This window comes from Hippocampus guttulatus, chromosome 8 (assembly GCF_054856545.1).
Source record: "Hippocampus guttulatus isolate MCC_2025c chromosome 8, RoL_Hgut_1.0, whole genome shotgun sequence".
Taxonomy (NCBI): Eukaryota; Metazoa; Chordata; class Actinopteri; order Syngnathiformes; family Syngnathidae; genus Hippocampus; species Hippocampus guttulatus.
This window is the reverse complement of record NC_141268.1, coordinates 1,887,209-1,909,909: the sequence shown is the minus strand read 5'-3', so window position 1 is coordinate 1,909,909 and position 22,701 is coordinate 1,887,209. Positions and strand designations below refer to the sequence as shown.

At 44.2% G+C, this 22,701-nt stretch overlaps 1 protein-coding gene across 3 annotated transcripts in view; it reads left to right on the top strand.

Annotated features, from left to right (window-relative positions):
* Positions 1 to 22,701, top strand: part of LOC147200811 (serine incorporator 3-like) — a 45,473-nt gene that overhangs the window by 15,110 nt on the left and 7,662 nt on the right. For 2 of the 3 annotated variants that reach the window (XM_086117285.1, XM_086117282.1), the window contains exons 2-8: positions 1,609 to 1,728; positions 2,151 to 2,344; positions 4,652 to 4,731; positions 4,824 to 4,961; positions 5,052 to 5,221; positions 6,357 to 6,447; positions 17,926 to 18,130. In XM_086117285.1, coding sequence (XP_085973411.1) covers positions 1,609 to 1,728; positions 2,151 to 2,344; positions 4,652 to 4,731; positions 4,824 to 4,961; positions 5,052 to 5,221; positions 6,357 to 6,447; positions 17,926 to 18,130 — 998 coding nt within the window. The remainder of the gene's footprint in view (positions 1 to 1,608; positions 1,729 to 2,150; positions 2,345 to 4,651; positions 4,732 to 4,823; positions 4,962 to 5,051; positions 5,222 to 6,356; positions 6,448 to 17,925; positions 18,131 to 22,701) is intronic. The other variant, XM_086117283.1, reaches the window with a different exon arrangement.

Sequence of the window (22,701 nt, the reverse complement as noted above, 5' to 3'; positions counted from 1 at the left end):
GGATCTCTGAGAGCGAACGACGGTTTGGTTGCTCCGATGACACACACTCAGCTCCCTCTCCGCCGGTTCGAACTTTTATTGCAAAATACAAGAAAGACACTGCCCCCGAGATTTGCATACCGTGCCCCCCGGTCCGGCCCCTCGGTAGGGATCTGATCTACGCGAATACACAAGTCACAGACTTGGCTGATAACAAATGTCCACCTGGGCGCGTCAGCTGTTCCCAAACTGTCTTTTGGTATTCAACAACTCTTTGTTCCCAATTTGTTTATTCCCACTCTGTGATTGAATCTAGCCTTCTTCCATCTGTTCGCCCCCCTTGCTTTGACGTGATTACTCAAGAAAAGGCCCTCCGCCCAAACGGCCGACACCTCTGCGCTGAGTATGTCCAGACATGCCCAAATTAACCGAAATTTTAAACATGATACAATTTTGTTCATAGATTTCTCTATCATTGGGTGACCAGTGGCGCGTTTGAAGCGTTCCAAGGCAACTTTTTATACTTTGCCCATTTCGCCCGAGCAGGGTGAAATAAACTTTTGGCTGCCTCGTGTCGGTGTCTAAAACGTACGTAGACGTCACACGCATACATGAATGAGAAGATGCAGTCAATGTTAAAAAAACAAATACGTGAATGAGTCAGCAGAAACAGCCGAATAAAGTAAAACACACACACACAACACACACAACACACACACACACACACACATACATACATCCTCTTAACCGGCTGGATTGAATTCTTTACACCTGTTCAACTGTCAAGATAGCATTTTGCTGCCAACACAACCATCGTCGGTCACCAGACTTCCTGGCGATATGTAAAGTATTTGGGACAGAAGCCAAGTGCTCTCCTCTTTTCTGGTTGAAGCAAAGTGAAGTCACTCTCTCCTGCATACAAACACAGTGAACACACACGCGCGGCGCGTCACAACTGTTGGATTACACACGCCGGCTGGGTGTGTTTCTATCAGTCGTTAGTGAAATGGGCGTCCGTTGGTATTTGTCCCAGTTAGGGAAAATACGGAGACGGACGACAACCCACTTCTGTCCTTGCTTCGTCCCTCCTTTTTAGAAAAAACTTCTCACCCTGTGTCTGTTCACAAACGTACCCACCATTCCGTCCCAGGGACGGACGACATGGAACGGACGGACAGACCGTTCAGTCTCATTGACAGCATCTCTGCTGGTTTCGACTACAGAACACAGTTCCACTTTGCATCAGTTCATCTTAGATGAGTGCCACCCCAAAGAAGGCATTTCTGGGTGTTGTTGAAAAATGTCTTTTGCTTTGCTGAAGTAGAGATTTAATTTGCATTACGGATGTAGCGCCAAACTGTATTTACTGACATTTTCAACACAACTGGCGGAAACACTTTACTGCTTCAAGAACCTTTATTATCCGGACGCTAACTTGATGCTTGTATGTATGCTCAAACTCATGTGTGACTCCATTCTTGGAATAATGTACATTTTTAGAACTATGTTCCATCCATGATGTCGATGATATTTACTATATTTAAAAGTATTTTCCTCCATCCTTATCAAAATTATCTTTTGTCTGGTTATTTGGATGCATGGTCACTGACAGTACAACATGTCCCCTAGGTGCAATGTCTGTGTAGGAATTCCACAGTGACCAGGCTGATGTACGCTTGGATCCTGCTGCTTGGGACCATCGTCTCCTGCATCATGCTGTCACCAGGGGCGGATAAGCTGCTTAGACGGGTATGAGTTTGTGAAAGCAGTTAGCCAACAAAAAACATTTCTGCCACGTTATTAAGTCATTAAAAAACATTACCATCCTTACTGTAACTGTACATGTGTGTGGAAATATCCATCCATCCATCCATTTTCCGAACCGCTTAATCCACACTAGGGTTGCGGGGGGTGCTGGAGCCTATCCCAGCCATCTTCGGGCAGTAGGCGGGGGACACCCTGAACCGGTCGCCAGCCAATCGCAGGGCATGTGTGGAAATATTTGACCAAAAATGCGATGTGTAGGGAAGGGTTAAATGTTTTCTCTGGGGCGAAAATGCCACTGTGTATTCCATATGGGTGTACCAATAACTACGCTTCAAATGCTTTACATTTCCTCATGTTACCTTTCCTTCCTAAAATTAAATGTTTATTACCTGTCATTTGTTTAGATACCAGGCTTCTGTGCAGATGGGGCCGGCTCACCTCTACCTGGCATACAAGCTGATTTCAACTGTGAAAATTTAATTGGGTACAAGGCAGTTTACCGTGTTTGCTTTGGAATGAGTATGTGGTTCATTTGGTTTTCCATTCTTATGGTTAACGTAAAGAGCAGCAGAGACCCCCGTGCTACAATCCACAATGGGTGAGTCCACATTAATACACCTACTAGAGAGTGAGACTCCTACCCCTGGCAAAAATGATGAAATCACCAGTCTGAGGATGTTCATTCAGCTGTTTGAATTTGTAGAAAAAAAGCAGATCACCATTATAACACAAAACTTAACAAATGGAAACTTTTTGGCTTTAAAGATATAAACAGCCATCTCCCCAATGCCTTTACCTGACGTGCAGCTCCATATCATCAATGACTGGAAATTTGCATGTTTTCTTCAGGCAGTTGTCTTCTTCAATCTCATTGCAACGGCACCAAACAAAGGTTCCAATATCATAACCTTGTCCAATGCAGATTCACGATTTCTCAATCAATTACTTTCATCCAGTCATCCACAATTCACGATTGCTTTTCCTTAGCCCATTGTGAAGTTTTTTTTCTGTTGAGGTTTTCATGATGCTTTTTGTTTATCTTTGCATTGCTAGGCAGTTGGTTTTCAGTCTTGATGCTTTGATGTCTTCCTTCATCTCCCAGTATGCTTGCCTTTAAAAACCTTCCCAAATTGTTTGCACTTGCTCCAGATTCTAGACACCGCTGACTGTGAACAAACAACATATTTTGCCGCAGTGCATGATAATTTCCCTTCAGGAAGTTTGGTAATTCTCTTTGTTTCAATGACATCTCTCATGAATGAGCCTTGACTCATGTCAGTCCACTTGGTGCAACAGCTCTCCAAGATGTGATCTCTCTTGTTTAACTGCAGACTAATTGACAGATTCAATCCGATGCAGGTGTTAGTTTTGGGAATTGAAATTTGAAAGGATTTTATTTTTCCTTCAGAATCGAGTGATGACATATTTTTTTCCCTCCGCTTGGTCTAAAAATGTCACTGTTACTGACTACCATCACATTTTTTTCTTGATTTCATTTTGGCATTTTTTTTAAGCCAGAAAGTTGACATTTGAAATGACTATAGTTTGGTGTCATGTCTATGGTCTGCTTTTTTTCTCAACTCAAACAGCTGAATGAAGATCCTCTTGAGACCGGTGATTCCATAATTTTTGCCAGGGGTTGTACATGTTGTTGCTCTTAGCCTTTTAATATGCTGTTTACGGCATATCGGGATTGATTCTGTACGCAAGCTGCCATTTCTTAAGAATGAACAATAAAAACAACTAGAGCTGCGAGCAGCTATCAAGGGCCCTCCCAACCCTGGCCACATCGGGTACTTGCACATTTGTTACAATATGACCTCTGTAAAATGGTGCCAAATTCCAAAGTAATTAAATTATGATGCCTTTTGTAACACACTCGGAGTGCTCAAAATGGATACATTATTCATGCACTTGAACATTCACACTCTCGTGGCAGTAGCCACAATTGCCCTGGGGCAGGCTGACAGGTGTGCGGCTGCCTGTGTGCACCGAGAGCACTTCCGACCACCATCAAACATTCACACCCAGCCGTAGACCAGTGTAAGTGGCATTGGACATAAGGTGGGTGAGTGTCTTGCCACACTGATACGACGACGCATGAATCAGACAGAAGGGAATCCAACAGTGGACCCTCCGGTTACTGGATGACCCGGTCGACCTCTGATCCATCGGGTGGCCAAAGAATTTCTGATCTTCTGAGCTTTTGTAACAACTTAATTTTTCCTGCACCTAAATTGTGCCCCAGTAAAAAACATGCAGAATACTGAGGCCCATGCTAAGCCTCTTCAATCTGCTCAAGTGGAACAGATGTTGTTGTGCATCCACGTCCTGATCAGCATTAGTATGGGAGACAGAGCCTTTGCTGGCACTGCCCCGAACCTTTGAAACATATTCCCACAACCAATCGGAGATTCAGACTTTTAAGAAAACGTCCAAATCCCTCCTTAAAACCCACCTGTTTATACAAGTGTTTCTTCAACTCTGTTGTCTGTAATTATCGTACTGCCTCTTCTTATTTTTGTTTGTCCTTTGTAAAGTGTCTTTGAGTGTACAAAAAAAGCATTATATTAATCCAATTATTTGTATCAAGCTGATTCTTACCCAACAGTGAGGTTATGTTACAGTTAGTCGATAAAATAATTTTTAATCACATGACTTTTTTTGCTTAGAATGGAATGGCTGCTTTGCATTTTTCCATATTTTATTCCAAGAAATGTCTTCCTCTTTAGCAAATGTAGGTTTCTAATGCGTTTCGTGGCACGAGTCTCAAATGAGTGAATGGTGCTTTAAATGGTGCTTTAATTCAATAATATATTAGATGTTTTCACAATATTTTTGCCAGACAAGTTGTAGCCAAAGTTGATACTGTTGTGAAATCTGCCATTACCATTTTTTCCTGCAGATTTTGGTTCTTTAAAATTCTTGGCCTGTTGCTCGCTACAGCGGGTTCCTTTTACATCCCAGATGGTAACTTTACGTATGGTAAGATCTTAATTTGTCAATTACAAAAATGAATACTTCCAAAGATATATTTTTTAAAAGACTTGATGTCTCATATTTCTTTGTTGTTTTAGCTTGTTTTGTTGTGGGCTCTGCTGGAGGATTTTTCTTCATTCTGATCCAAGTCGTCCTGCTGGTTGACTTTGCCCACTCATGGAATGAGTCCTGGATGGACAAAATGGAGAAAAATAACTCACTGGTCTGGTATGCAGGTTAGTGTTTCTGGAGACATCTGTGTAAATGTTGATGTTCCCAAGAAAAAAATTCTCAGATACCTAAATGATTATTTCCCTCTTTTACAGCTTTGGTGTTGGTCACAATCATGAACTACCTCCTATCATTCATTGCTATCGTACTGTTCTACATCTTCTACACTAAACCTGATGCTTGCTCCATCAACAAGTTCTTCATTAGCTTCAACGTGTTGCTTTGCTTTGGAGCCTCTCTCATCTCTGTGCTGCGTAAAGTACAGGTACATAAATAGCTGTTAAAAAAGATTTGGCCCCTGCCTAATTTCAGGGCCATTATCCATAGCATGGTAGTGATGTTCTGTCGCTGCCATTCTACTTCAAGACCTGGACGACTTGCTGTGATTAATGGAACAATGATTTCCATTAACCATCCACCAGAAAACCCTGCCGGCAAAGTTTGTTCCCTCAAGGTCAAGTGCACTTAGGTTATGCAGAAGGATAGGCTGAAAAAAACAATAACAATTTGGGGTGGCCAAATGACATTTAATGTGCATGGTATATGACCTGAAACGGTTAGTGCATGCTTGAAAATTCTGTAATATGTCGATCCATTTCCCATCCATTTTCCAATCTGCTTTATCCTCACGAGGGTTGTGGGCGTGCTGGAGCCTATCCCAGCTGTCTTGGGGCAATAGGCGGGGGACACCCTGAATCGGTTGCCAGCCAATCGCAGGGCACACAGAGACGAACAACCATCCGCGCTCACACTCACACCTAGGGACAATTTAGAGGCTTCCATTAACCTGCCACGCATGTTTTTGGAATGTGGAAGGAAACCGGAGTACCTGTTGAAAACCCACGCAGGCCCAGGGAGAACATGCAAACTCCACACAGAAAGTCGGAAATGAAACCCTGCACCTCTGCACTGTGAGACAGACGTGCTAACCAGTCGACCGCAGTCCCCCTCTATTATTCCTATTGAATCCAAAATACGAAACCTGTGGAAGTTGTTGTGGTCTGGTGATCTGAAAACATTGAAGTGTAATATGCACAAAAACACTGAAATGAAGAAGGGGGAAAATAGCTTGAAAGCGCCCTTCCCCTTTCTTCAGCCAAACTTAAAATGTCAGAAACTCGTTTGGAATCCCATAAATGTACTTAAATGGTCTTGGTTCATTCCTGAACTTGCTGAAACAGGTGTGTAATTACTAAATGGAGGAAAAACGAATCATTTTGGCGAAAATATGTTTGATTGAAATTTACTGTTACATACATTGCTTGCCATTTCAGTCATCTGTTAAATTGAATTATACATAGTTATTCCTCATTTTTACACACAAGAGACCAGTTTAATATGCAAATGAAAAATAAAAATTTAATTTTTCCCTTTTCTTTTTTTAATTTTTGCTTTCCCAGGAGTATCAGCCTTACTCTGGTCTGCTTCAATCCTCCATCATCACCCTCTACACCACATTTCTAACCTGGTCTGCCATGAGCAACGAGCCAGGTAAGAACGATTGCTGGCAAGAGGTTAGATTCCTAAAGTACGGCTATGTTGTATATGATGTTTTTTTTTAAATCAATCTATTTGGCATGGGAGTGTTTGCCTTTTCGTGTCTTCAGTCCCTGAACAACTTCACTCACAATCGCCAAACCACTGCATGAGAAGAAGAACATCGTAGGTCTTTGGCAGACACATGCACACATAGACCTCTGGTGGTGCATCAGCATCTATGCTTTTGCCCTGGTTGAAAAAATGTGCCCTTTTTGCTGCAGTCCATTTTTTGGCTTCTTTTTTCCCCCCTTAAATTTTTTTTTTTTTATATACAGTGATCCCTCGCTCTTACCGCGGTTCACTTTCCACGGCTTCACTGTTTCACGGATCTTTTTTTGTGCAGTTTTTTAATGCTTTTAAACAGTGAATTGCGTTCTGCATCCTGATTGGCTAAGGCACTGACCGACGTGAACAGTATCCACACCTCGTCTTTGTACAGCTTGCCAAATTTACCTTTGCAAAATTTTGGTCTTTGGTTTCATTGTATCAGTGGCGGATGCTGGCCTGTCAAGGAGGAGAAGCTCATTTTCAGACTACATCATAAAATGTGTCCGTTTATTTATACGTGAATTATACTCTCCGTTTTCAAAAAAATGAAAAGGAAAAGGATGCCTTCACCTTAAGATCATTGGCTCATTTCGCTGTCAATCAAAAAGAGATTCAGCCTCACACAGATCATCCAATCATCATGCAGAAAAGCTGAGCTTCCTGGCCAACCTATAGTGCCCACTGTCCATAGACTCCCAGAGACGCTGAGCGTCCAGTGGGCGGGACAAAACCAGCATTTATCGTCTCGTTTCAATGCATAGGGAGAACAGGCTCTGAACTCTCGAGACGCCCAGCGTCCACGCTGGAGACGCTCAGCGTCCACACAGTAAAGCACAGTGAAGCTGTGAGAATGAATGAGAAGAGAGTCGTCTAGTAAAAAGAAGCTGATTCGGAACAAAAGTTGAGCGCGTTGGAGCGCATATTTAGTCAATGACATGTGCACACAATTGTACGTCCACACATATTTGATCACTTACTTTTTGACATTTTAGGGGGAGCTGAGCTTCCCTTGCAGTCTTAGAGCAATTGCCTCTGCATTGTATACATAGTTCAGTACTGTATGATAACTGTGAAAAAAAAAGCTGACTATCAAGTACCAAGTACAACTTTATTGTTGAAATTTCGTTCTTCTCATATTTTTTTGCTTTTTTTTTTTTTTATAAATCCTACTTTACAGATTTCACTTATCATTAGTTCTTTTTGGAACGTAACCCCCGCGATAAACGAGAGATTACTGTACATGCATACAGTCAAACCTCGGTTTTCGAACATCTCTGTTCTCAACCAAATCGGGTTTTGACCAAAAATTTCGAGTTTTTTTTTATGCCTCGGATTACGACTGAAAATCAGTTTTCGACCAAACTGAGCGCACTTCAATGTGACACTTGACTCCTCTCGCCTTCCTTACACGAGGAAGTGACGCTTCCTCGGGTAGACGAGGGTTCCATTGTGAGCAGACGTGTTCAAAAAATATATATATTTTTTAAAAGAGCGTGGTTTCGGTTTTCGAACATATCGGTTTTCGAACAGCCTTCTGGAACAGATTATGGTCGAAAACCGAGGTATGACTGTATATACATATATATATATATATATATATATATATATATATATAAAATCCTCGTTTCACCCCTCGGGTGGTGTCCGTCCCTCATTCAGCTCGGGTCCTCTACCAGAGGCCAGGAAGCTTGAGGGTTCTGCGCAGTATCCTTGCTGTTCCCAGCACTGCACATTTCTGGACTGAGATGTCCGATGTTGTTCCCGGGATCTGTTGCAACCACTCATCTAGTTTGGGGGTCACTGCCCCGAGTGCTCCGACCACCACAGGCACGACTGTCACCTTTACCTTCGAGGCTCTCTCCAGCTCCTCTCTGAGCCCTTGGTATTTCTCGAGTTTCTCGTGTTCCTTCTTTCTGATGTTTCCATCACTTGGGACCGCTACATCCACCACAACAGCTTTCCTCTGCCCTTTATCTATGAGCACGATATCAGGTTGGTTCGCCATGACCATCTTGTCAGTCTGGATCTGGAAGTCCCACAGGATCTTCGCTCTGTCATTCTCCACCACCTTCGGGAGTGTTTCCCATTTTGACCTTGGGGTTTCCAGTCCATACTCCGCACAGATGTTTCGTAGACTATGCCAGCCACCTGGTTATGGCATTCCATGTAGGCTTTCCCTGCCAGCATCTTACACCCTGCAGTTATGTGTTGGATCGTCTCAGGTGCCTCTTTGCACAACCTACACCTTATGTCTTGTCTGGTGTGGTATACCTGGGCCTCAATGGCTCTGGTGCTCAGGGCCTGCTCCTGAGCAGCCAGGATGAGTGCCTCTGTGCTGTCCTTCAGGCCAGACCTCTCTAGCCACTGATAGGACTTGTTGAGATCAGCCACTTCAGTTATGGTCCGGTGGTACATCCCGTGTAGGGGCTTGTCCTCCCATGATGGTCCCTCTTCCCTGTTCCCCATTGTCTGAGACATTCTCTGAGTACGTCATCCATTGGAGCCTTCTCCTTGATGTATTCATGGAGCTTGGATGTTTCATCCTGGACAGTGGCTCTCACACTCACTAGTCCCCGGCCTCCTTCTTTTCGGCTTGCGTACAGTCTCAGGGTGCTGGATTTGGGATGGAACCCTTCATGCATGGTTAGGAGCTTTCGGGTCTTAACGTCCGTGGTCTGAATCTCTTTCTTTGGCCACCTTATTATTCCTGCAGGGTATCTGATCACTGGCAGGGCATAGCTGTTTATTGCCCGGGTCTTATTCTTGCCATTGAGCTGGCTTCTTAGGACTTGCCTCACTTGCTGGAGGTATTTGGCCATAGCCGCTTTCCTTGTTGCCAGTTCGAGGTTGCCATTGGCTTGTGGTATACCGAGGTACTTGTAGCTGTCCTCAATGTCTGCTATTGTTCCTTCAGGGAGTGAGACCCTTCAGTGCGGACTACCTTGCCTCTCTTTGTCACCATCCGACTACATTTCTCAAGCCCGAATGAGGGCTTGAGAAATATATATAATACGCTATATATATATATATATATATATATATATATTAGAGCTGTCAAACGATTAAAATATTTAATCTAATTAACTCAAATGAACTAAAAAAGTTATCGTGATTACTCGCGCATTTTTTATCGTTTCTGACTTTCCTTTTATATTTTTTTGTCCTATTTTTTTCCCCCGTTTTAATGCTCTCATCAACATGGAATCATGAATCAGTTTTCTATGTGCAAAATGCAAATATTTACTGAAATAACAATTTCAATTTTCAATTTTCCATGAACATTTTTCACTTGGAGCAGTTATTCACACATAATCTCTCACACAATATTACTGTCCATCAACAACAGTGAAAAAAATATTTTGTCACACAACAGCTGCTTTAACAGCTCTTGGAATCAAAACAGAGCAATACAACATTATAAAGTGCACATCTAAGGTAAACTAGTACTCAGCCTGTAGTGGATTTAAGCCATGGTTGCATACTTCATTTTTCTCAAGTTTGCTTTGAACACAGCAGTCAGGCTATGTCAGAATCAGAATCAGAATCAGAATCATCTTTATTGGCCAAGTATGTAGAACACACAAGGAATTTGTCTCCGGTATAACACGCTGCATTAGTATCATCGTAAACAACAAATCATTGAACCATTTTAGAGTAACCAGTAGCAGTATTTGTAGTACAAGAAGAGTGACTACGTCAGTGACTGTTTAAGGAGTTAATGGCTAGAGGGAAGAAGCTGTTTAAGTGTCTACTGGATTTGGTGCGCATGGATCTGTAGGGTCTGCCTGAGGGGAGTAGCTGGAAAAGGTGGTGGGCAGGGTGCGGGGGATCCAGGAGGATTTTCCGTGCCCTTGTCTTGATTCTTGCAGTGTGCAAGTCCTCAAGAGTGGGTAGGGCGGTGCCAACGATTTTTTCCGCCGTCCTAACTGTCCGTTGAAGTCGGATTTTGTCCTTTTTTGTGGCGGCCCCAAACCAAACCGTGATGGAAGAACACAGGATTGATTCGATGACTGCCGTGTAGAACTGTCGTAGCACCTCCTGTGGCAGGCCATGCTTCCTCAGCAGCCTCAGGAAGTACATCCTCTGCCGGGCCCTTTTCAGGATGGAGATGGTGTTGACTTCCCACTTCATGTCCTGGGAGACTGTGATTCCCAGGAACTTGAAGGTCTCGACGGTTGACACAGGGCAGTTGGATAGTGTGAGGGGCAACTGTGGAGAAGAATGTTTCCTGAAGTCCACGATCATCTCTACAGTCTTGAGCGTGTTCAGCCCGAGGTTGTGTCGGCTGCACCAGAGCTCCAGCTGCTCCACTTGTTGGCGGTACGCAGACTCGTCGCCGTCTTTGATTAGACCGATGACCGTGGTGTCGTCTGCGAACTTTATGAGTTTGACAGCTGGATCTGTTGAGGTGCAATCGTTTGTGTAGAGAGAGAAGAGCAGTGGAGAGAGGACACATCCCTGTGGGGCTCCAGTGCTGGTGGTGCGTATTGATGATGTTGTTGCTCCCAGTCTCACCTGTTGTGTCCGTCCCGTCAGGAAGCTGAGGATCCACTGGCAGATCGTAGGGGACACACCGAGGTGGAGAAGTTTGGGGGTGAGGAGTTCCGGGATGATGGTGTTGAACGCAGAGCTGAAATCCACAAACAGAATCCTTGCGTAGGTCCCTGTGCTGTCGAGGTGCTCGAGGATGTAGTGCAGACCTATGTTGACTGCGTCTTCCACAGACCTGTTTGCCCGGTAGGCAAACTGGAGAGGGTCCAGCAGGGGTCCGGTGACGTTCTTTAGTTGGTTCAGCAGAAGGCGTTCAAAGGACTTCATGACCACAGACGTCAGGGCGACAGGCCTATAATCGTTCTGTTCCGATTTTCCCGATTTCTTGGGAACTGGGATGATGGTAGACTGTTTGAAGCAGGATGGGACCTCACACAGCTCCAGAGATCTGTTGAAGATTTGTGTGAAGACCGGAGCCAGCTGGTCAGCGCAGACCTTCAGGCAGGAGGGGGACACTTTGTCGGGCCCCGCAGCTTTCTTGATCTTCTGCTGCTTGAAGAGCCGTCTCACATCCTGTTCGTGGATCTGTAGTGGAGAAAAAGAGGGTGGGAGTAAACCAGTTTGGGAGTAAACCATGGCTTGTTATTGTTGAAAGAGCGGAAGGACTTCGTTGGTACACACATGTCCTCACAGAAACTGATGTATGATGTTACAGTGTCTGTGTGTTCATCCAGTGTGCCCGTTGAAGTTTCAAAGACGCCCCAATCAGTGCAGTCTAAGCATTCTTGTAGAGCTAGCTTTGCTTCATCTGTCCATTTTTTCACAGTCTTAACAACCGGTTTAGCACATTTGAGTTTCTGTCTGTATGTATGTAGGTATGTTGATTCTGTTGGTCCTTCTTGCGCGGAAGTCTCCACGGTTTTGTGTAGACATCATTTCGGATGACTACACTTGGTTCGATGACAACACTGGAGACGTTTTATTTTCAGTGTGTTCGCTAGGTCGCTACCACTGCACCGCTGAACTCTCGACGTGCCTCAGCGCACCGTCACTGTCAGACGAACACAGAGAAGCTCCACCGGCTTTATTTATATGGACACGGAACACTGTAACCTTCCACACAAAATAGTTCCAAACAAGTAACAATCACGTCAGTGGCATACATCGTATTCGACAGAATGCCTGCTCTTTATTCACCAGAGGCTCATCAACCTAGTCTCTTATTTCTCTCCTGAAACAGTGTCTTCTCCCGCTTGGTGTACCTTAGCCTTCTCTGCTACGTACAATCTCTGTACACAGCTTGTAAAGGAGGCTCTCGCTGGCAATCCGTAGTGGAGTCGTGAGAAGCAATGCGAATGATTTCAGCTTGAGTCGAGCTGTGGACAATGTTGACAGGCTTGCATGCAGTAGCCATACATTTCGCTATGGCTTCAGCAAATTTGTTCTTCGTCGTGTCATCCATTTTCTTCGCTTTGAAATGATCCATAGCTGTCTGTCTGAGACGAGGGGGCGGAGTACTCATGTCAGCTGTGTGCTTGGCCATTAAGTGGTATTTCAGACTCGACGTGCTATGATGATAGCTCAGTTTACGACTGCAAAACATCGAGGTAACTTGAGTCTTGTCAGTGGAACTATCTGGCAACTTTTTAAAAGTAAACTTTACATTCATAAACTCTTTAAGTATCCGTTTTCGGTGTCTTGCGCTGCCGTGGCTGGCAAAACAAACGTGTTTGGACCTGTGCAGTGCGCTTGTTGTTTTGTTTCTGGGGTATTTATCAAGAAACGTAACATCCGCTGTGACGTGTGCCGCGTTAATCTCGCGAGAAAAAATTTAATCCCGTTAAAATTTATTTAAATTAATGCCAATAAAAACGCGCTAAACTGACAGCTCTCATATATATATGTTTTTTTTTGTGGGGGGTGGGGGAAGAGTCATTGGGGGAAGTGTACATATACTCTTGTCTTTCCACCTGCCTCACTCCTCCTCAAACAACAGACAGGTAGAACAGTGCTAAATTGTTCCCAGTCTGTCCACTTTTTCAACCCTTTTTCAATTCTTTTAATTCTCTACATTCCTTAGAATTGTGACCTGTTCTCAAGCATGCAAAACATAGCTTGTTTTCATAGATGTATTTTCTTTTTTCCTCTGAAGTCATTTCCATAAGCCTCTTACATTTATGTAGAGAGTGTTCTTCTCCACAGCATATACGTATGCTTGGTTTTTCGGCATCTCGTAAATTGTTTTCATTGGGGTCTTGATCGGCTGTAGAGATTTGCAAATCTGGGATCCTCACCTTTGTAGCAAATGTGTTTCCTTTGGGTGCCTACCTCCCTTTACTGTCAACTCAGTAGCTTGTCTTAAGGCGTATAAAGACGACACTGGATTGCAAGCTATGCGTGCCTCTTTAGATATCAATGACGCAAAGTTATGTAAACTTGGATAATCTTAACCTTCATCTAGCTGCTCTGTGACGTGACGGTTCCACCTGGATGTCACCCAATCTGGTAGTTTCACCAGCATTTTCTGGTTCTCCTCACAGTCATTCAAAACACAGACCCTTTATGTAAGGCATAGCATTACTACAAGTTTGGAGGAAATCGCTGAATTCTCTCAATTTGATATATTCCTTCCCACCAATCTTTGACCATCCATTGAGTTTTTTCTCTGAAAGCCCTCTGCACAATGAAGGAATTACCATATCTGGTGTTGAGCCGATCCCATGCTTGCTGATAGGCTTCTTCATCTCTTCTATAAAAAGAGAAGATTTTGCCTCCCCTGCTATGTACCTTTGTAAATAAAACAACCTATCTGCAGGGTTTGAGCATCGCCTCTCTATCAGAGCTTTGAAGCTTGTACTCCACTCTATATAAAGTTCAGAGGACCACCTGAGAATACTGTAGGCTCTGGGTTTGGAAGACGACTGAGTGCTAATGATTCCTGTAATGTCTGAACCAAGGTTGTCTCATTTTGTACAGTTTGCTGTTCGTGACGTGGGGCATGGTGAGAAGAAGGAAATGCAACATTCTCTTTGGTGTGTACTGGGCTGCTTGTCCCATTCCTTTCCTTGATTTCCTCTTCCTCATATACACTTAACTGTGCCTTAATTACTTCCATGTCTCTCTGATTTTCAAGTTTTTTCAACTGCTGACGTTGAGCTACAATAGCCTCTTCCATGTTAATCTCAGCTTCCTTTGCAGCCAGAAGAGCAGCCATTTCGGCCCGCTTAACTGAAATGCTTGGTCATTCGGACGTGTGCCCGGAAGGCTTGGCACTGGGTGCTGTAACTATGGAGGCGGTGGAACCATATATGGACCTGGCATATTCATTATCTAGCAGCATGAGTAAATTTGCGTTTTCTGCTACAGCATCAAAATCATCATCTTCTGTTAGACGGATTCTCATTACTTGCAGTAAGTTTGCTGTTGCCGCTACACATGCATCAACCTTTCGCCGTAATTCTTGACTTGGTGTTGTCTGGCTTCGGACACTGTCATATATTTCTTTTATCTCACCCTCAAGCTTCTCAACTTCATCCATCATGTCGTACATGTCTTGCTCAGGGCACCATTGTTTTAACTTTCTTCGGGTTTCTCAAACATGACTTTTCCATTTCTCATATGTTACATTCAACTTGCCTTCCTTTTGAATGAACTCTTTCTCTTTTAGTTCCTGCATTTTAGGTGTCAAATGTCTTAAACGAGAGGATTTTCTTATTTTTGCCTCAGCCGCCCTTTCCACATTTTCATGCTCTTGCATGTTATCACACTGACTGTCGCTATTTTGAGACATTTTTGGAGCTTTCAAAACTTCAGAACCTGAGTTTTATAGATTTATAGAAACCAAGTAATTTGAGTTGCAGCCCCTAATCCTATTCTATCAATGCTCTTACATTTGCACTCAGAGCAATAAAAACAATGATGTGCTTGTCAAACATTCAACAGATATTTTCACACATTCAGGAACTCACATTCATTAGTTCCTCATTTATGATAATCTTTGTCTATGTTCTATCCATCTACTTTGTGAGCTACTGGAAGCTGTATAGGCCTTTGCCAACTCTGGTTAATGTCCACCGAAACCTTTAGCTGCTCCAGGATGATAAGCAACATCGCGCGTTGAAATCTTGCCTTACTGCCGGTTGAGGAGCGACGATGCATGCCGAGGCCTTTAGCTTGCTGCGGGTTGAGTGCGACGATGCTCGATGTAGCTCGTAGCTTGCTACGTTATGTGCGCCGAAGTCGATAACTTGCCGTGGGGGGGCGGGGCACCTGTGCGCCGAAGCCCCCAGAAGGATGGATGAGGACACGTTTTCACTGTATCTATCCCGGTCAAGGAGGACGCCTCGTACTGATGTCCAAAAAACGTTTACTCGTGGGACACCGTGAAAACTAAAACACATTTACGATACGATACGATACGAAAACCTTTATTCGTCTCGCAATGGAGAAATTTCCAATTCACAGCGGCAAAGTTATGAAAGGAAGAAGTAGAACAACAAAATATAGGAGCTGCTGGAAAGGCAGCCACTCTTGCGGCGCCATTTTGAAGTCAAAATCACAAAAATAACACAACACAACACATAGAACACAGACAGTCGTGCAATCTTCACCACTTTTCTGCATACACTTTGTTGTCTGAAGCAATTATAGATGAAAGAGGAGAAGATCAAAGTGTCCTTTCACCAGTGGGTCAGAGACGTCATGCTGAAAGTGTGCACACGCCTGCTACAAGCTAAGTTTTGAAAGCAAACACGAAGCTGTAGTGTCCATTGACGAAAAGAGATTAGTTCACTTCTCCTGTCCCACGTAATCCGCTTCAAACTCCAAGCCGCGACTCCCAGTTACAAATCCGCATCGGCGCTCCGCGCTAACGCTCCTTTCTTCTCATCGTCGGCTCCTCAAGCCTTACATCCATCCAGCCGCAGACCGTTCAACAGCACTGATCTCTCCGCTGAACAAAGCGGGGCTGTGAAAAATGCTGCCTATTACAGGCGCAAGACACAAGCGCCCCGGGACTGTCCAGCAACGACAGTCAAATGGCGCCGACATTCCTCCCAGTCAAAAACAGTGCTGGTATACACATCAGGCCCACATGACGTAACAACAAACACAAAGTGACAAAACAAACACAAAAACAACAAAAAAAGCAAGGCTCGTGAGAGCACTTGCCGACGGCTGCCTACTTGGGCGCCATCTTGACTTCAAATTTCAAACAACAATCAAAATTACAATATCTTGAACAAGACATTAAATAAATAAACACAAAATGACATACCGTGTGCACCTTGGTAAACCGAAAGTAGATCAAATTAAATCACGTAGACCACACGGTATCGTAGCTCTGTCTCTGTCTCTCTCTCTCAAGTTGTCTTCTCGATCTTTCTCTCTAATTCCTCGCTATCCACGGCACGTGACCCGGACGTGATTCTTTACAAAACATTCCAAATAACATATTAAGAGGATTTAAAGAAAAAAACAAATATGAAAGTTTACATTCCTTGAGGCAGGACAATAAGTGACAATTAACCAGAAATGAGCTGGGAATTCAGTCATCAGACAGTGCGGCAGTATGACAGGATTTTGTGGTTTGTACAGGTGATCTAAGGGTACAAGATGATGGTATAGATTTATGTGTAACAAATGAGGAGACTTGTTACTTGTGCACAACTGGTGCAAATTGTTCAGAGTACATATACAGCCATCTCGTTACCTCTGCGTCCCACGGGGACGCACAGTTCCAAATAATGTGCGTTTTTTGGACGCAAGGAAATTTATCAGTCAAAACAACAACCAAAAAAACTACGAGACACACACACACACTCACACACACACACAGGCCAGCGATCTTGCGGCAGTGCAGCAGACGTGTTTATGATTCGTCAATTAAGGATGATTAGACAATTAAGGCCTGGAGGTGGGGCTCGTCGGCGAGTGGCCGGGCCTACACCCATGGGGCCCGGCCGGGCTCAGCCCGAAGAGGCAACGTGGGTCCCCCTTCTCATGGTCTCACCACCCATGGGAGGGGTCAAAGGGGTCGGGTGCAATGTGAGCTGGGCGGCAGCCAAAGGCGGGGACCCTGGCGGTCCAATCCTCGGCTGCAGAAGCTAGCTCTTGGGACATGGGATGTCACCTCTCAGGCAGGGAAGGAGCCCGAGCTGGTGTGTGAGGCAGAGAAGTTCCGACTGGATATAGTCGGACTTGCCTCCACACACAGACTGGGTTCTGGTACCAGTTCTCTCGAGAGGGGTTGGACTCTCTTCCACTCTGGAGTTGCTCACGGTGAGAGGCGCAGAGCAGGTGTGGGCATACTCATTGCCCCCCGGCTCAGTGCCTGTACATTGGGGTTCACACCAGTAGACGAGAGGGTTGCCTCCCTCCGCCTTCGGGTGGGGGGACGGGTCCTGACTGTTGTTTGTGCATATGCACCAAACAGCAGCTCAGCGTACTGTGCTGTTATAGTTTTTTTTAATTTATTTTGGTTTGATTTGTATTGTAGCTTTCAAAAATACAGAAGAAGTGATACGGGCAGTACTATGGTGGTTAACTGGTTAGCATGTCCACCTTAGAGTGCGGAGGTGTAGGGTTTGATTCCAGACCCCGGCCATCCTGTGTGGTGTGAGCATGTGCTCCCCCTGTCTGTGTGGGTTTTCTACGGTTCCTCCGGTTTCCTCCCACATACCAAACCCATGCAGGGTGGGTTGTTTATGTGTGCCCTGCAACTGCCTGGCAACCAGTTCTGGGTGTACCACACCTACTGCCCAAGATCAGATGGGATCGGGTCCAGCACACCCGCGACCATTTTGAGAATAAGCAGCTTGGAAAATGGATGGCTGGATGTAACAGCAGTGCTATACTAATGAGATAATATTGCTTGTCTGTCCCCACTTTCAGACCGAACATGTAACCCAGGCCTGATGAGTATTGTCCAACAGATAGCAGCGCCCACACTGGCTCCTCTTGAGGTCGAAAACCAGACTGCTGTGGTGGTGATAAATGACACAGAGGAACCCATTCCCTCAACGCCTTACCTACAGTGGTGGGATGCGCAGAGCATTGTGGGGCTCTCTTTGTTTGTCTTATGCATCATCTACTCCAGGTATACTTCCCAAAAAATTAATGAATATGTACCGAAATGACATTGAAACAAACGATGTACAGTGAAACTCCTCTACGTGATCATGTTTGCAGCAAGAATTTTTTCACAACAGGGGGTTTTTCACTGTCGCAAATTTGCTCTCAGATGTGAACACACACACACACACACACACAAAAACGTATGTGTACACGTACACACAAACGTAAGTTTGGTCACCTTTATTTTTATTCCAATAGTGTATAAGTATGAGCATACACTTATTTGACACTTCATATAGTCAGTGTAGAAAGAAAAAAAGGGAAAGAAATTGCGAAATTCACGATCAGCATTCACTTTCACTTACATCAATTTCTTGGATAATGTATTTTATTTTGTTTCCTCCGTCTTTCATTTTGATCACTTTTACCCTCTCTTCCAGCGTCAGAGCTCTTCTTGTCTTAGCTCAGGGGTGCCCATTATGTCGATCTGATCTACCGGTAGATCTCAGACAGGTCCCAAGTAGATCCGAGGAGTGTCGAGGAGAAAAATAAAACAACCATTTGTGTGTCTTTGTACATGTTAGTAATATATATTTTTGTGTTAATGTACGCTGCACCCTAATCATCCTAGCAGTCTCGTTTTCACCAAAAAAATATTTACAAAATAAAATAAAATAAAGCAGGTAAATCTTGAATTTACGGTGGCACGTGATTACGTCACCGGAAGTTGTTAGCGCTTAGCAGTCTGCAATTGCAGCTTGTGATCAGAGCTGTTGCGCTCTATCTTTTATCGTCATTATTATCATTCAGAGTTTGCTTCGTGTACAATTCACCGAGGGCAACGGGCAAAAAATAGGAATCTAGGAGGGCCCAGGGAAGCACTTTAAAACGGTATATGTGAGCTACGATAGTTAACAGGCTGCAAAAGTGCATCGCATGCCTCAGTTTCAGGCTGTTTCTCATCATGGATGTGTGTGTGTGTGTGTGTGTGTGTGTGTGTGTGTGTGTGTGTGTGTGTGTGTGTGTGTGTGTGTGTGTGTGTGGTGTGTGTGTGTGTGTGCGCGCGTGTGTGTGTGTGTGCGTGCGTGTGGGTAGATCCCGGGAGGTTAGTTGATCGAAAAGTAGATCTTCGGTTGCTGTTGCCGTTTCCGAATGAAGCATAGAGGTCACTGTTGGATTAGACTTCGTTGTAGTGAATCTCGTCGCGAGGCAAGAGCAGAGAAAAAGATTTCGTGTAACGCAACAGGGTTTTTTTCATTGTATGGGGGGCAGGAAAGTGGGAATGGTGTGAACGCAAGATTTTTTCACACTAAGGGGTATTTTTGCCCATGTAGGTTTCGTTGTAGAGGAGTTTCACTGTACATTGAATTTGTTTTCATCATGTCATTTGGAAAAAATCTGATATTTTAGAAGGCGCAATAAAATCATTTCCATCCAGTAACTCTATAACATGTTCTTTTAGCAAGTCAAATTAATTTGGAATTAAATGGGTGAAACTTGTTAGCAAAACGCAATTCACAACCCAAACTTCACATAGAAAGACCAGAGCTGAGATTGACAATAAAAACTATACCATACCATAATTCACTGGATTTTTCTCGAATTACTGTTCAGTGAACAAAAACAAATCATTAAATGGAAAAAATGATTTTTCAACTTTTGAATCAGTATGTAACAGAATCAATGAACGTACACAGTGCCAAAAAAAGTAGTTACCCCCTTCTTAAATTATTTTTTGCATAGTTTCACCACTTTTTTACCAAACAATGTCAAGATCAGACAAAACCTACCTAAGTCAATGTAAAATGCAGTTTTAAAATGGTGATTTGAATTATTAATGGCAGCTACCTGGCCCTGTGTGAAAAGTACTTACACCCCTTGTTAAATCATAAGTGGACTGTGGCAGATGGCATTTTTAAGTTCATTTTCACTGACTACATCCAAGCCTGAATTGCCGCCAGACCTGACCTGTTCAATCAAGAAATCACCAAAATAGAACCTGTTTGACAAAATGGATCAGCCAAATCTCAAAAAGCTGCAACAAAATGCCACAATCAAAAGAAAATCAAGAACAGATAAGAAATATAGTACCGTAATTGACATCTCTCATTCTGGAAAGGGTTAATAAGTCGATCCTAAAGCTTTATGGAAGAGTAGTGGCCATCTTACAGAAATTCCCCGAAGAGCACATAGATAACTTTTCGAAAGCCGCAAACAGCATCACATCTGTTTGGCCCAGAACCACACTCCAAACACTTTGGGCTTCCTTTATTAATAAGAAAACCTTTATTTGTCTCACAATGGAGAAACTCGCAATTTACAGCAGCAAAATTTGGAGGGAAGAAAGTAGAAAAACATGTAAGTATTTGCATGCACAAAATAAATTTAAACTAACTGTACACAGTATAGAATGCAATGTAAAATATAAAATAGAAGATATAAGCATATATGCAGCTGCATATATGCTGCATAAGATGGTTGTGCTATTTAAAATGGGTGAGTGGGGGTGAGTCCAGGTTTTCAGGTGCGTCTATTCAGTGGCCTGACAGCAGTCAGGAGGAACGTAACAGTCTTTGGCTGAAGGAGCTGCTCAGTACTGTCAGGGTGGCCTGGAGGGGGTGGGTGGGTCTGTCCATCATAGCTTTTAGCTTAGCTAGCATCCTCCTGTTGCCCACCTACTCCAGAGTGTTGAGGGAACAGCCCAGGCCAGTGCTGGCCCTCCTGACCAGTCGGTCCAGTCTCTCTCTGTCCCGGGCTGAGATGCTGCCTGACCAGCAGACTATGCCTTAATGAATGGCTGAATCCACCACACAGTCATGGAAGGTCTTAAGAAGTGACCCCTGAACCCCAAAAGACCTCAGTTTTCTGAGTCGGCTCTGTCCCTTCTTGACTAGAGCGTCCGTGATAGTAGACCGCTCAACTCTCTCAACTCAACTGTATTTATAGAGCACTTTCAAACAGTCCAGTTTATTGTTGTTGTTGAAAAGAACACCCAGGTACTTGTAGGAGGTCACCCTCTCTATGTCCGTACCCTGGATGTTCATCGGTGCAGGTGAGGACTTTCCTGCAGAAATTCACAACCAACTCCTTAGTTTTCCCGGGGTTGATCTGGAGATGATTCAGCAGGCACCAGTCCACGAAGTCCTCCGTCAATCCCCTGTACTACCAATCATCTCCTTCTGTAATGAGGCCGACAATCGCGGAGTCATAAGATAACATTTGAAGGTGGCAGGTTGGAGTGATATAGCTGAAATCCGACGTGGAGAGAGTGAACAGGAATGGAGCCAGGACAGTCCCCTGCGGTGCCCTGGTGGACAATGGACCGGACAATGGGTGGACCGGAGGTGGACAGGCCTGATCTACCCTATCTCTATGGGACATCATGTGGAGGAAACTTATTCCTCGGATCTTGTTCTTTTGGTCACAACCCACAGCTTGTGACCTATAGGTGAGGGTAGCAACCTAGATAGACCAATAAATTTAGCTTTGCCTTTTGGCCCAGCTCGTTCGTCACAATGACAGACTGACACAGAGTCCACATCACAGAAGATGCTGCAACAATTTGACTGTCGTTCTTCTGCTCCAGCCTGCTCTCACTTGTGAGCAAGACCCACGGATCAGCTCATCAGCAAGCTCTGAAGAAGCATGAGAACAATCCTCATCATTTGAATCAGGTGTGCTGGAGCAGGGACAGATGGAAAACAAGCAGGACTGCGGCCCGCGAGGACCAACTTTCATCTGGTTGGACAGCCAAGTCGCTGCTCCTCCTCGTTGAGAGCAGGCCAATGAGGCGGCTCGGGCCTCTGATTCGAATTCCTCCTGGATGCCTCCTTGGTGAGGTGTTCTGGGCATGTCCCACCGGTAGGAGGCCCCAGGGATGACCCAGGACACACTGGAAAGACTATCTCCCAGCTGGCTTGGGAATGCCTTGAGATCCCCTGAGAAGAGCTGAAAGAATTGGCTGGGGAGTGGGAAGTCTGTGTTTCCCGACTAAAGCTGCAGTTCCCATAACCCAACCCTGTATAAGCGGTAGAAAAAGACTGGATGGATGAGTGTTCATGCCAACACTATACATTGGAGTGGTTATTGGGGGCAGGGTAATTAATTAATTAACCGTGCACTGTAAATAAAACACATTACAAAATTTCTATTCAAAACACTTATTAAATCAATTTCAGACTGTTCATATAAAACAGCAGCAATGTATATTATAGTATTTTCATGTGAACACTGCCCATCATGCCTGTAATAAAATCAGGTCAGACACAGCCGTAACAGTGAACAAATCCTCCTCCATTTTAAATGCATTCGGGTCATCATCAAACATACATTTGTGGTCAAAAGAAATGCCTTATCGATATCCACTTGTGAGGGGATACATTTTCAGTAACCACACATAAAGGCATTTCATTCAGTTCCATAGTTTTTCACTCAGGACATTGTAGGACATCTGTCTCTGTGTGAACGCTGCCTTTATTTTGACACTTTGAAAGCCAGTAGGCTGTTTAACCAAACATTTCATCATGGACATGCATTCATCACCTGAAGGCTGTTCAGATGATAAATGTTCTTGCACAGTCTTCGGGCCAGTTT